The sequence below is a fragment of the Lycorma delicatula genome, chromosome 2 (assembly GCF_047948215.1).
Source record: "Lycorma delicatula isolate Av1 chromosome 2, ASM4794821v1, whole genome shotgun sequence".
NCBI classification, from domain to species: Eukaryota; Metazoa; Arthropoda; class Insecta; order Hemiptera; family Fulgoridae; genus Lycorma; species Lycorma delicatula.
In genome coordinates this window covers 17,004,719-17,020,123 of record NC_134456.1, presented here as the reverse complement: position 1 = coordinate 17,020,123, position 15,405 = coordinate 17,004,719, and the positions used below count along the sequence as shown (strand labels likewise).

General features: G+C 37.0%; 1 protein-coding gene across 1 annotated transcript in view; it reads left to right on the top strand.

The window, feature by feature from the left end:
- Nucleotides 1-15,405, top strand: part of l(2)gd1 (lethal (2) giant discs 1) — an 80,035-nt gene that overhangs the window by 47,354 nt on the left and 17,276 nt on the right. Inside the window, exon 9 of the mRNA XM_075357516.1 lies at nt 14,117-14,359. Within this exon, the coding sequence (XP_075213631.1) occupies nt 14,117-14,359 (243 nt within the window). The remainder of the gene's footprint in view (nt 1-14,116; nt 14,360-15,405) is intronic.

Sequence of the window (15,405 nt, the reverse complement as noted above, 5' to 3'; positions counted from 1 at the left end):
ATATCATAGTAGATTTTGAAACGGTGACTGTTGTTTCAAGGATTGAGCGTATATACCATGAAAATGAAAAAAAAAAAAATACAAAAAACAAAACAAATTACAAAAATATATTTGATTATATATAAAAAATTATTTTTTAAAATAGCTTTTATTTAGCTAATATTAATATTAACAATAATAAAAAAAGGAAACAAATTAGAAAAACACTCTAAAAAGTAAAAAATAAGAATTAAATCAAATTGAGAATTTAAAAAAAAAAAGATGCAATATATTAACAAATGTAAAAATGCTCTGAAAAGTAAAAAATAAATTATATAAATATCTAATTAATAACCAATAAATAAATGTAATAATTATTACATTTTAAAATTAAAAGTAATGAAAATATTTAGTTAAATAAACTAAACTGGCGCAGTTTTTATATTTATTTGAAACAACACAACATTTATTTTTACAACAATTAATCTTCATTTTCAATAATGATGCGAGGAGGCGGAAAGGTTTGTTGGAACCTCTCCAGTTGAGACTGACTAGCTACAAGTAACAATCTGGGAAAATGTATCCACTCACTTTCTTTGTACGTGTTCTCACGTAGTTGAAGTTCATCTTCGAATTCTGCTTGTAATCTAAGCCAAATTGAATGCATTCTTTCCGCTGAAAGTTTCATTTTAATTAATTATGAATTTTTATTGAAGAATTCATAATTATGATTGCAATTATAATAATTAATATATTTCAGATTACCGTCAGTAGTACGGAAATAGGGATACGGCGTCAAAAATGACGTCATCCAAGATGGGATCTTGGAATCCAAGATGGCGACAGTTGGCCATATTTTCCGCCATTTTAAGATGGCGACCAAGATGATGGACAAGATGGCGGTGGTCGGTCATCTTGGATTGTGATGTCAGTGACGCCGTAGCCCGCCATCTTGAAATGTGACGTGTTTTTTGACGACGTACCTCGAGGATGATCCGGGTCGTCCAGGCGACGGCGTCGGGAGGCGCGTCATAGAGAGAGGTTCTCGTCGTAGATCGTGCACCGGGAGGCGGCGGTGTGTGCGCGTGCGTGCGTCAGCGGAGCGACGTAGAGAGTGAGAGATGTTTACAGTGCGGGACGCGGCGCTCGACTGAAGAATTGTGGGTCCGACGCGGTCTGAAGTTGTCCAATCGCAGCGTTGGGATACGGCGCGAATGCGCACTCTCCGTTATGTGTACGTGCGAACTGGAACGTCGTCGTCGTCGCGTTTCTAATAGATGCGATAAGGGTAATGTTTTTTTATAATTATCGAGTCACGTGTGTGTTGTTGTAACCGGTTAAATCCAGTTGTGTTTGGATATGCGCGAAAACATTTTGTGTGATTTCATCTGAATACACCGCAGGCCTTGGAACCTTCATCCAGTAATGCCGATCAACTAAATTTTATTTCTAAAAAATTGTCTTACATTACTGTATGGGGGGAGGGGGTTTAGAGTTGTTGTTGCATTTCCACACCACCCAAGAGGTAGCAACCGCGGCGCGTTGAGATTTTTTTAGACTGAAATCTCTCCCCGATAGGCCTACAAAACACTCGTACTATAAAATTAAGTTGGATACTATAAAAATTACTCCGAACAAAAATAAAGAGAGACTTATATTCTGTGTATAAAAAAATGTATGTAAATAAAAATAAATGGTCGCATTTCCACACCATCCAGGAGGTAGCAACCGCGGCGCATTGAGTTTATCTTCATTAATAAAATCTTAACCACTCTCCTCACCATTTGCAATATAATACCATTTAATTGTAATATTAATATAACAGTGAATAAATCCAATATCAATTATAATACAGGCCTTGGAACTGTACGTACAATAACAATCATTATTGTATAGGGGTTTAAAGTGTTTTACCAAGCAATAGTAGAACATGGAAACATCTTCATGACACTTCTTTACAAAACCATGATATCATGAATAATGAACAACAAATTCATATAATGGATACTGATAAACTTGCACAAGAAAATATATCCAACCATGGGAGGAAATTGGTTAAAAATAGTAAATAATTGTCCAGACTTTTCACAGGAAACCCACTTATGTATGCAAAACTCATTTTCTTGTGCAAGTTTATCAGTATCCATCATCTGCATTTGTTGTTCATTACTCATGACATCATGGTTTTTGTAAAGAAGTAGCATGAATATGTTTCCATGTTCTACTACTGCTTGGCTAGTAGGTTCGCATACATAAGTGTACTACAACCAGTTGTAGTCTTGAAAAGTATTTTAATTTTGTTAACACATTCCTCACCATTTGTAACATAATCGGATAGTAGATAAATCTAATATCAGATCATGTCACGGGCCTTGGAACCGTACATACAATAATAATGATTATTGTATGGGGGTTTAAAGTGTTTTTGCTTTGTGTAATTATGTGTATGTGTTGTATGTGTAATATGTTGTAGTCCTGAAAAGGACGATTTTTAAAATTGTTACTGTAGTCTATTCGAAAACTAAATCGTAAGTTTTTCCAACGTTACTTTTATATATCAAATCTAATCGCATCTCCACTACCTTCATCTCCTCTTCGGTCATCGCTTTGGCAAACCTCTTTGGTAGAAACACTTTACATACGTCACCCTCACACTCCAGCATACACAAAATGGCCTTCCCAAACTTTGTGTCTGTCAAATCCATAGTTTTAATTTTATATTTTTTACCGATTACCAAATCACCGACACTTTTTGTTATAACATTTGACGCTGCCATTATATTTAATCTAGTAACGAAACCTTCTGCCATTGTAAAGTATAGTAGCGAGATACGAGATACAGCCCACGAGATACAACAAGTGAATGAGTGAAACAGTATGTACAACGCTTTATATATATATATCTCTTATATATATATATAAGCCTCCTGTATGAATCATGAGACCTTGCCGTTGGTGAGGGGGCTTGAGTGCTCAGGAATACAGAGTAGCTGGACCGAAGGTGCAACCATATCGGAGAGGTATCTGTTGAGAGCCAGACTAAGGAATGATTCCTGAAAGAGGGTAGCAGCTCTTTCAGTAGTTGTTAGGGGCGTGAGTCACAATGACTTAAACGGCCATATCAACATCAATCAGTCCTCTGAGTACTGCGCAGCTGAAAGCAATGGAAAACTACAGCTGTTTTTTCCCCAAGAAAATGTGGCTCTCTGCATTTTCAAATAATAATAATGGAGGCGTCTTCCTTGGTAAAATATTCCGGAGGTAAACTAGTCCCCCGTTCGGATCTCCGAGTGGGGACTAGTTAGGAAGGGGTCACCAGAAAAGTAAAAAATAACATTCTACGAGTTGGAGCGTGGAATGTTAGAAGCTTAAAAAAGGTTGGTAGGGTAGAACATTTAAAAAGGGAAATGGATAGGGTAAAGGTGGATATAGTAGGAATTAGTGAGGTTCGGTGGGAAGAGGAAGGCGACTTTTGGACAGGGGACTTTAGAGTAATTAACTCAGCGTCAAATAATGGGCAGGCAGGAGTAGGTTTCGTGATGAACAAGAAGATAGAGAGGAGAGTGGAGTATTTCAAGACGCATAGCGATAGAGTCATTGTAATAAGGATAAAATCAAAACCTAAATCGACAACGATTGTTAACGTCTATATGCCTACAAGCGCCCATGATGAAGTTGAGGTAGAGTGTGTATACGAAGAGATTGATGAAGCAATTAAACACGTAAAAGGAGATGAAAATTTAATAATAGTTGGAGATTGGAATGCAAGCATTGGAAAAGGCAAGGAAGGAAATATAGTGGGTGAATACGGGCTGGGCAAAAGGAATGAAAGAGGGGACCGACTTGTCCCCTCTTTTGCATGAAGTATAATTTAGTAATTGCTAACACCCAATTTAAAAATCATAATAGAAGAATATACATTTGGAAAAAGCCAGGGGATACTGCAAGGTATCAGGTAGATTATATCATGGTTAAGAAAAGATTTAGAAATCAACTCGTTGACTGCAAAACTTACCCTGGAGCAGACATTGATAGCGACCATAATTTGGTGATAATGAAATGTAGATTGGGATTTAAAAACCTGAAGAAAAGGTGTCAGATGAATCGGTAGAATTTAGAGAAGCTTGAAAAAGAGGAGAAGAAGATTTTTGAGGAGGACATCGGAAGAGGTCTGAGTAAAAAAGATAAGGTAGAAAATGTATAAGAAGAATGGGAGAATGTTAAAAAGGAAATTCTTAAATCAGCAGAAGCAAACTTAGGAGGAATAAAGAGAACTGGTAGAAAACCTTCATTATTCACCAGATCGAAAATCATCTTTATATATACATTATCACCATTTTTATCAAATACATGATCGTTAACATCAACAATGTATATATAACTGTATTTTAATTTGAAACACATTGGTGTTAAATGTTGTTTACCAACCGAACATCTACCTGTTTAATTAGCTCCATAACTCGTAGTAGAAGATGATAACGTTGTTAAGACTTCAAAGTCCACAATCAAAATGAGACAAGTTCACATCGTCTGCTTCTAAAATACTGATTATGAATGACCTTGAACATGAAAACTGATGTTTTTACAAACTTAATTTTAAGTCTTCAGTGATACCATCGTCTTTTAAACCGTAATAAGTTAGCTTCATCGGATGGCGCTTTACGACACTCAGTTCATCATCGGTGAATTTGTTTGTATATTTTTTGGTAAATATAATTGAAAGCAACATAATTCGGTGTCCGAAAAATCACGGTCATATAATATTGCGCAAATGCGAACCTCGCCATTTTCTGTAAATATTTTTCTCGTATCTAATAATATGTAATCTGCACCGACACTAATATCGGTCAACGTTCTCAACGGTAGCTTAAAATCCTGGTCGTCGTTGAAAATATTAATGAACGATATAGCGTCCATCGTCGTCATCGCAGTTGCAGGACTTTTACTCGAATGATTGTCCAACGCCGTCGGTACCGTTTAGATATTTATGTCGTATTCCTTTTTCCCACTCTTTTCGGTAAGTTTACAAAACAACCGGTAGAATTCGTTTTCATCAATAACTCTATACGCAAATGGCGGAGGATTGTCCCACAGTAATTCAAATTTGTTTTCACAAAACAGCCCTTTAAGTTTTTTCACGTTTCCCATAATCAGTTCGCACGAGCATACGTATTCGAGTAACCCACGTCCGCTAGTCGAATTTTTTACAATCGATTGCATGACTTGGACCATTGTTACAGTGTTCAACAAGCATCATAAAACAATTTTTACATACGTACGATGCAACCAATTTCAATTCGTTAACCAAATCAGTAAAAGTCCTTTATTGTGATAACCATTTGGTAATAGATAAGAACTGTACTTTATTTAGTATGTCTTACCACCACCACAACCTTTACACGCACCGTCAACAGTATCGATCTTTAAGGTATCAAATATTCTTGCAAGCGACTATGAATTTCGTAATCAACATGAACATCGTAAGTGGCGTTATAATTTAAAACTACTCTTACCGTATTGACACGATTCAAATCAATATTTGTGTTTAAAGCTTGCGGAAACGCTGCATTCACAATTTTCATAAGATGTCGCAATGTTCTTACACGACGATGGGGGGAAAATTGAATTAACCACACCGATGCGGCAATATCAACATCGATCGCTAAACTGTTAATACGCTAAATCTTCAGACCCTTTTTATAGGCCTCGTTTCCACACCACCCTGGAGGTAGCAACCACGGCGAGTTGAGATTTTTTTTTACATGAGTGAAATCTCTCCCCCAGAGGCCTACTATAAAACACTCGAATTTTCTCATATCAATTTTTTGTTTGTTTTTTTTCTTGAAAATTCTATAACCAAAGACGTATATTCAACAGCATATTGACTGAGCACTACAGCGGTAGTCTTCGAGGCACAATAGAGTCGAATGAAAGCGGAATGTTTTCCTTGATGCAATCTTTACAACGTTGTAATCCGTGCGAGTTAATCGGTTCGTTGCACCAACAACATTTTATGCACAAGTCGTTGAACGAATAGTAATAACCATTCTTGGCCAATTCTTCTTTGTTTTCTGCGTTAGTATTTTCAAACGATCGCAAACGATCCGCTTCTTTGACCAGATCCAACGGATTTATACATAACTTTAACCATTCAAGTAAAAACATCCAGTTTACAACGCACATTTCCCACTGGTGTGAAGATTTTGATACGGACAATTTACGATGTAATTTGAACTCGGTTTCGGTGCGCCTTCCGGTATCGTCCGTACATCGTTATGAAATCGACGAAGGAATTCGCATTTCTCCAATCCCTTGGTGTATATTGTAGCGAATTGATAACAAAGCTTCTTCATAATATCATCGCTGTATACAGCTTCACCTTAATACCAATCGATTTTGTGAAAATTTCGCTCCAACCATAAAGCTATTCGCCGGTGTTTTGATTTTAACTCGGACCTCGCGTACGGTGAACGAAAATGAAGAATCATATAATGCCATATAACGACAGCGAGTTATTTAACTATAAACTCATTGTGATTACCGTGGAAACCGTGATACTCGATTACACCTTCCATGACGAGCACTCAACTGCGAATAAGGTCTGACGTTTCTTTCACTTTATTATATCACATTAAAGTTACCCCCACCATCATCACAACAAATATCTTCTTTGGTTAATTCTTTCTTATCCATTGGTAATGTCTGCGATTTTTTTCGTTCTTCGGTATTAAATCTATTTTTAATATTCTTCTTGTTCTTTTTTTCCACACGTGACTTTCTTCGTTCTGCGGTCTTCAACTTCCTTTTACTATTATTCTTCTTTTCCTCTACTAACGTTTCCTTCGCAATCATTGACGATTGGTCGGTGTTGTAGTTCTGTGAAGAAGAAGTTCGTTCCATGACCGCTGCTCAACTGTGAATCAGGTTTGAGACATTGTTGTTACTGCTTCATGATTTGTTTAGTGTTACCCCCTCCACTTTTACACTTTTGATGAATTTTTTCATCTTCATCTGTTAGTCCAAAGTCATAATCTTCCGCAGTTTCTGGCGACTTCTTACAGTAGATGTCTTAGCTGCTGTTGAAGGTAATGATGACAGAGTACCATTTATATTGGTGGTTGTAATATTGTTACTGATTGGTAATATTGTTGATGATTTGTTTGTGTTTTTGCCATAGGTGTGGTGGTTGTAATATTTTTACTAATTGGTAATAATGTCATGTTATCTTTTAAAGTAGATACCATATTAATAGCTGTATTTGTTGTTGTTGATGATAACGACCAGTTTTTTTTACCAGAGGTGTTATATTAACGGCGGTATTTGATGAAAAAATTGTCTCAACCGCCGACGAATTGCACCATACTAGCGGAACATTTTCCGGTGATAAAACAATTCTACACCTTACCGCTTTCACCGTCGGACATTGTGGTGAGGGTTATGAATAGATACCGAATAAAACAGATAAAAGTAATCCGATCAAAAAGGCTGTTTTAAATACGCCCAAAGTTACCAACCACCACTTACACGACCACCAGCACAACCACCATGACGGCGTACTTGTACTTTAATTTACTTTTTCATCTCCGTCTTCTTTTTGATCAATAAGTGTAAACGTTTCCAACATAACGTAACCTTCCTCACTATCCCCGTAAGCGGAGTGTACGTGACGATAGTATTGTGAATAATGAGACAGTAGGCAGCCGTATTCGCAGGTATATTATTTTTAGTTTCAAAATCGATACGTACATCGACTGTTCCTGTTTTAAGTGATTCGTTCTGCTTGGAACAATCGATAACGATCAACGGCACATTATTTTGGAAATCTTTCAAACTGTAAGCAGGACATTCATCCTCTGACTTGTAATAACCGGAGTGAAAGCTGGCAAACATTTCATACATTATATTTATATCACCCTGGTTATCGTAGGGATAGTATTGTGAATTCAAATACAATCGTACGTTTACCAACTCGCACAAATCAAAATTAGTCAAAGTTTTTGCTGCTTTATCTTTTCTATCCGTTTTTAAACCTGTAAACCGAATATCACATATCTCGGTTTCTCCGTTTGTGGACACTTTTTACCGTCCAAGAGTGAATGTTTGTTTGCGGTAGAGCCGGATACTCTTGTATTTGCCATGTACGAAAAGCGATCGCCAACGGTCTCTCTCGTTCTACAACCTTTAACAACTGCAATCGCATCGTATCGGTTACGTGAACATATGGAATTTTCCACGCCACCTTAATCACCTTGAACTTAGAATCAGGCGCATCTTTTGCACTCGACACAATTCCCTTCCATTTATTTCATACCGTATCTCTTCAAACAGAAACGGAACCGTGTTGTTGGTAAATGTTGATTCCACCGCTTTTTTTTCTCCATTTTTAGTAGTTAATATACCTTCGACCATCAAAAATTTTTTATGCGGTAATGTGTACACGTCTTGTTGGTGAATCTGTATCCGGATCTCATCGTTGTTATTATAAGTCGACGATGCATACGGTAAATGGGTGTGGTAATCAAATTGAGTTATTGTGTTATCATATGTAACACTTTCACCAATGTATAACATATCTGCTGTTACCATCGTTACGATTCACCACCGTAAAGCCGAGTTTGCGAAGAAACAACACGTTCCGCGATGTTAACCATCTGGCGTTCAAAGATCGACTGATCGGTTTGCGTACCGTACTGCCGCTATTGTATATTAGTCCCATTTTCTAATCTTCGTCTTAAATGTAATCTCACGGTTATTGTCTCTCCGCGGAAATTTAACAATTTTCCGTTCTGATTGGTAAACCTTAAAGTGATTTCGTTTATATTCCTTGTATTTACCGGTAAGTATATTATATTCTTTGGCGATTCTATTATTTTGAAACCTGGCGGTACGCTTAGTGTAAATTTATGTAACACGTGACCTTCTGATCCGTTAGTATAGGAGCCTCAAACCCACCGCGTTGGTCTAGTGGTTAACGCGTCTTCCCAAATCAGCTGATTTGGAAGTCGAGAGTTACAGCGTTCAAGTCCTTGTAAAGCCAGTTATTTTTACACGGATTTGAATACTAGATGGTGGATACCGGTGTTCTTTGGTGGTTGGGTTTCAATTAACCACACATCTCAGGAATGGTCGAACTGAGAATGTACAAGACTACACTTCATTTACACTCATACATATCATCCTCATTCATCCCCTGAAGAATTATCTAAACGGTAGTTACCGGAGGCTAAACAGGAAAAAGAAAGAAAGTATAGGAGTCTCGTATAAGATTGCATTCGACACGTACGGCGTTCACGTTGTTAATGGCTACCGGTTTTGATGACATGTGCCATATATTCTCCGCTAGACACGCTTGTTCAAACCCCAACAGTGGTGCCAAGCTATCCTTCGATGTTAGTTCAATCATATCGTCACATTTAACTTCACATTTTAGCGTGTTGTTATTCGGTCGCATAACTAAGGTTATATAGTGTTTGTTTTTTAATTCATCGCTTATTGTCTTGGCGATATCGTCCACCTCATACGACCCGGTCGGTAGTGTCAACTTGATTTTTTTTTTTGTTTAATTGGTAAAACGGTAAACGAGTTGTTGATCCCTTCTTCCACATTCGGAATCGAGTTGTACGTGGTTAGGTTTATCAACGCCAATTCCCACTCACCATCAGTTAGATCTAAACCCGGGAAGAATGTAGTGTATAATAACTTATGCAGAATATTATGATCTTTAGTGGTATGTGGATGATCCACGACTGAGTAACTGAAGATATAAATGACCACATATAACCGTGTTTATACGCTGTCTGTTTTCATAATTATAATTGACAATCGAGTTGGATGGAAAATAACGCATCAACTCGTTGGGTGGACGCAAATTACCAAAACTGTCGAAATAGTCTACCTATCGTCTTTGTTTTCGATAACATACCCAATGTGTTCCATGTCCGGTGTTACGATCAAGATTAACTATTGCTGACTCGTTAGTGTGTGGTTGTTTGGTATTGCATCCAACATGAATACTCCTCGAAAATCTTTTATTTTTAATTTTTTTTTCGCGTACATCATTAATTCGACATTTGGTAGCGGTCGCACTGGTATTCCCTTTATCGGAGATGGCGACGACGATGGTGTTTTTTTTTCTTACCACCTATTCCCGATCCTGTCGACGGGTAGGGTTTAAGGTATAACCCCCTCCCTCTAGTACTTGTTTTTTTCATTATTTCTATAAGATGTTTTATATTATTCTTTTTTGAATGTCTTCGTATTCTTCCACGACATCCACCACCGAACTTCGCTTTTACTTTCATCGCGTTTGTAACGGCTAATGCAGCAGCCTTTTCTGCAATACTGGAATCTTTAGCTAACACTCTCCCAAGCGCTATCGGCTAATTTACGATCTGCCGCCGCTCTGTTTTCGTTATCGCTGTACTTATCGTACGCGATGTCGTGTTCTTTACAAGCGGTGTCTAACTTGTTTACACCCGGATCGCCTTTCTTTAAGCGTTTTTTTAATTTCGTTCCCGGTCCGCAGTATTGGTACCCGGGTATATGTAATTCTACCGGTAGTAAATGAACGCCTTTGTTTATCACCCTTCCGACTAACTTCGCTGCTCCTGCGCTTAGTGTTGTTAATATTCCGCCACCTCGCTTAAGACTGACGATTCGTTTAGACTTCCTCACCTGACCATTACTGACCATACGTTTTGACCTCCTCACTCTTCCCATGTTGGAGAGAGACTGAACTTTTTTTATGATTGCCTTGAAGTAAAGTGAGGAACGACTTTGTTTGAATCTGCGAGTGGTAGTCGTATTTCATTATTAGTCAGATAATCCTTCTTCTCATGTCCAGCATCCATCGAAGGAAAGTGAGGAACAACTTTATTTGGATCTGCGATTGGTAGTTCATTATTAGTCAGATAATCTTTCCTCTCATGTCCGTCATTCTTCGGCGGATCCATCTTTGGGTGACGAATCTGATTCTTAGTAAGATCCTCCTTATCGTTATTATTTACGTCTGCATTTGGTTGGTAGTTTTGTAATTTATCTTCTTCTGCATTTAGTTGGTCGTTTTGTAATTTATCTTCTTCTTCTTCTTCATTGTTATTTACATGCGTTTGGTTGGTCTTTCTGTAATTCACCGTTTTTATTTTGTTTGTCGCCTGACACCTTAGCATTGTCTAGAAATTCCTGCCACCTATCCCCAATCTTATCAAATTGATCGTTTTTTAAAACTTCTGTAAAAGCTACTCGATCAATTCTTTGAAGATTGGTGTTTTAAAAATATTGCATTATGAGTTTGTAAGTTCTAAATAGATATTCCACAATGTAGTCCTTTGTACTCTGATTTGATTTAGATAACTTTTGATCGCAATATTTTTTAATAACACGGTCCTTAGTGATTTGACCATTGGTCAGATCACTTCGCTTTACGTAAATCTTATTCATAAAACCAAAAGTAGTAACATCATAATCCTCTATTGGACTTCCCACATTGCACAACCTACGTTTTTACATATCAAAATTCCCATCACTTCTTTTGTCAAACGTTTCAACAATCTGTGAGGGCGGTGGTCTATTACCACCGTACGCTTCACCACAAAACCGTCCGAACTTGTCGATACTCATCTTTAGACTGATTAAAATAAGATCTTACCTCTACCCTTCTTTATGTACCCATCTTCTTGCAATTCTGCTATAATGGAAACTATTTCGTTGTGACCAGTATGACCTGCACGCTTAGAGGCTACTAATAGACGAAGTCTATCGCAAAGTTCGTTCGGATCGTCCCAGTACACGTAATCTGGTCTTAGTGTTTTCTTCGCTCTCATAAGCAGTCCTGAACCGATTATAGGGCTTTCTTCCTCTTGACTACTTAGTCGTCTCGGCAACTCTTTAATAATATTATTGTACTTGAATGATCTACTGGATATTACGCGTTCAGTATTTTGGCTTTTATGCGCCTCAGTGGTTTCTAATATTTTTTTTTATAATTATCCAATTCTAATAGTATAGCCTTTGGGTTTCTTCAAAAATATCAGTTGGAATAAGCCTTTGGATCCGTTATACGATTTCTTACAGATTACAATATTATTTCCTTTAACAACAACATTGTGGTTTCCAATCGTCCATTGGTCGTTTATATTTTTTACACCGTAGACGTTGTCAATTTGCCTATTTTTATCCGTTACGGCTAGATCCAAATAATATTTTGCACGTTCACCAGGTGATTGTAGGTTTAACGAATCGATGTTTTGGTGTTTTAAAAAGTTTTCTCATAACTGTTGGTGTAGATATTCCACCCTCATCCTCCTTTATTTCTTGTTCCGCTTCTTCTTTTATTTCATTTTTTTTATTAAATGTTTTCTAAGCTCCCGTAATGGTTCGACAAGCAGTTTAAAGTGCTTTTGTAGCACTTGATCAGTTTCCATTATTCCTTGCGTAATAGCGCGATGTTTTCGTTTAATCGAATCTCGTATTCTATCGATTTTCATTACCAACTTCGTAGACGACGATGGCATATCGACCTCGTTCTTGTTCGACATCGTGGTTACGAATGATCGGAAAACAGTCGATCACATCGCCATCCTAGTTCCACCGATCTAAAGAACACTGCGTGTCTTTGTTTCTGCGTAGGAAACGTATAACATCGATTAACGAAACATTTATTCTCGCCGGACGGCGATTGGTATTGCACAATTCTCGGTAATATTGCGTAACACCCTGATAAATAGACGGTATCAACAGTTTTGTGTTTGTGTCCTTAAAGACGACAGCTCTTTTTACATTTCCAACCCACAGTGGGATATCCACAACCGTTGAGTGATCGCGTTGCGGGATCTTTGTCAGGTACCGTGTGGAAAGTCGTCTGATCGGATGACGGTCGCCTTCCGAATGTAAATGCAACAGATAGCTATTCAACAACCAAAATTCGTCCGGTTTCGCGCCTGCATATTCGCACCATTTTCGCAGCAAATCTTTGTTTTGGATTTCAAACAGTTCGCGTCGTTCGTTGTACCTCAATCCGAACACATCGGCGTATAATCGCAACGTAGGCAGTGCTTCGTGTAGAAAGTCACCGGAAAAAAACGCCTGCGCTCGGTTGTTCACGATGTCGAACGGTAATCCTCCTCCTCGTCTTATCGGTAATGTTTCCGGTACTTCGTCGGTAAATTGTACTCCGTAAGCCGTGTCCACAAAACATTTTCTACCGTATGATAACGCTGAGTGGTACAACGTTTTGGGCGATCTGATTGGAATAGTTCGTTCCGTGATCACTATACAGCACCTCGCTCCTTCTAGACGACTACCGTATTCCAACATGTCCATGTAAACGTTTGTGTAGTCCGTAGATGCATGACGGTTTCGAAGTTCCAATAAAGGCTTTTTGTACACGAGTGGAGAGGGTCTAAATCTTAAAATAAAGTTCCATCCATGTCGGACCGTTGTGTTGAACATGTTTTTATCATAGATCACCAGTTCGATAGGCATTTTGTACTTGTCGCATTCTTCTAAAATTTTGAACCATATGTGCTTATTGAAAATCTTGCCTTCGCTAGTAATCATCAACAGAACAACCAACTTATAGTCACGATTCATTCTTTTTACATGTCGATTTATTTTCAAAAGTATATATATGTTGAATGGGATGCAGAAAATTCAAGTTTTTTAGACAATTTTTTAATTAGTATTATTTAAAAATTTATCTATATAGTAGTATTGTTTTTGAAAAAGAAATATTTTAACTTAATTCTAATTTTTTTGTATATTTTTTTAATTGTTAATATTTTACTAAGATATTAAGATAAATTAAGCTTTCCAAGCTTAATCACTTTTGAATTACTTTTATTTAAGACATCTATCATATGTGTTTAGCAGACAACTGTACATTTATCCGCAAGACCAATTGAATTTTTTCTTTGGTATTCTACAGGATTGAGTCTATTTCAAATGGATTTGACTGTTGGAATTTTATGTTAATTCATATCCTTCAATTCTTAGTATGTTATTTCTTTTTAGATATTCTGTAGGTACTGCAGAAACATCAGGTTATAAGGAGTGTAATTTATTGTCTTACCTGCAGTCTATTTTGTATTTAGTTTGAGGTAGTGTACTTTGTTGCATAGTCATTCTTTTTTCTTTACAGGATATGCTCCGATACCAGTTGAAGGCACAGAATTGGCTACTGGAGGGGGTTGTAGTGCTGCAACATCTTCCAAACCAGCAACACCAGCAGTATCTCCTTTACCATCACCAGTGGCAACAAAACCCATTACACCTGCGATATCTCCATCTGTACCATCACCTAGTACTACAAAATCCACTGATACTGTTAGCAATAAAAATGTACCTGAAGCAGTAACTGATAAAGCTACACAAAAAATTAATGGTATTTTTTAAATATTTTAAATTTATTTATGCCATCTCAATGATAAGATATTTATTTCATTTACTATCTTTATATTTTGTTTGGCATTGTCATTGAAACGCAACATTGTTTTGGTAAAATATCATTTTTGGATGGTAATTACATGATGTTATTGCACAGATTACTAGGCACCGCTTCATCGTACGATACTATCGATAAGAATTCTGCATTTAAATAAAAACCAATCATAAACATCAACTTTATAAAATTACAGTTACATTAATTAATAGATGCAACTATAATTAGATTACTTATTAAAATTAATTTAAGATTCTTGTACGAGAGGTTATCCAGAATGTAAGTTTCTAAGGGTTATTAGAAAGATCCAAAACATGTATAACATTTTCTTTTTCTTTTGAAATACAGATCTTATTCTGTTTATCCATATAATTCCCACCATTGTTGAGTCACTTATCATAGTAGAAGTTGTATCCCTTCATCATAGATTGATGCCGTCTGTGACACAAGCCATTTATTAACGACTCATTTGACGTAGTTGTTGTGATACTTTTGGTCAGTAAAAAAGGTTTTAGGACCCAAAAACAGGTGATAGTCAATTGGTGCAAGATTTGAGCTATATGGGGGATGATTAAACAGTTTATAAGGTTGGGAGATGTGACATTGTGGTTTTCTGTCAACATCTTTCGTACCCTGTGTGTACATAATTTCCAGTATTTCAATTTTTCAGATGCAATTTCACGCAGAAGCAAATATGATATTTCTGGATATGCATAGAAAAAATGTGATGCTGAATCATCTGTTGTCATCAATTGGACACACCAAATCGTCTGTAAACAAAGATGGTCTCCTGCTCTCTTAATCATTGTGCATGTTATCACATCCTTCATTAAACAGTCACATGCATTTGTATACTGTGGAATCACTGATTGGGTTCTTCTTCATAATCATTGCAAATCTGACTGAATTTCAAGTAGTTTAATGTTCCTTGCATTCAAGAAAGTGATCATAATCTGAATTTCACTTGTGATTCGAGTGTCGATTTTCTT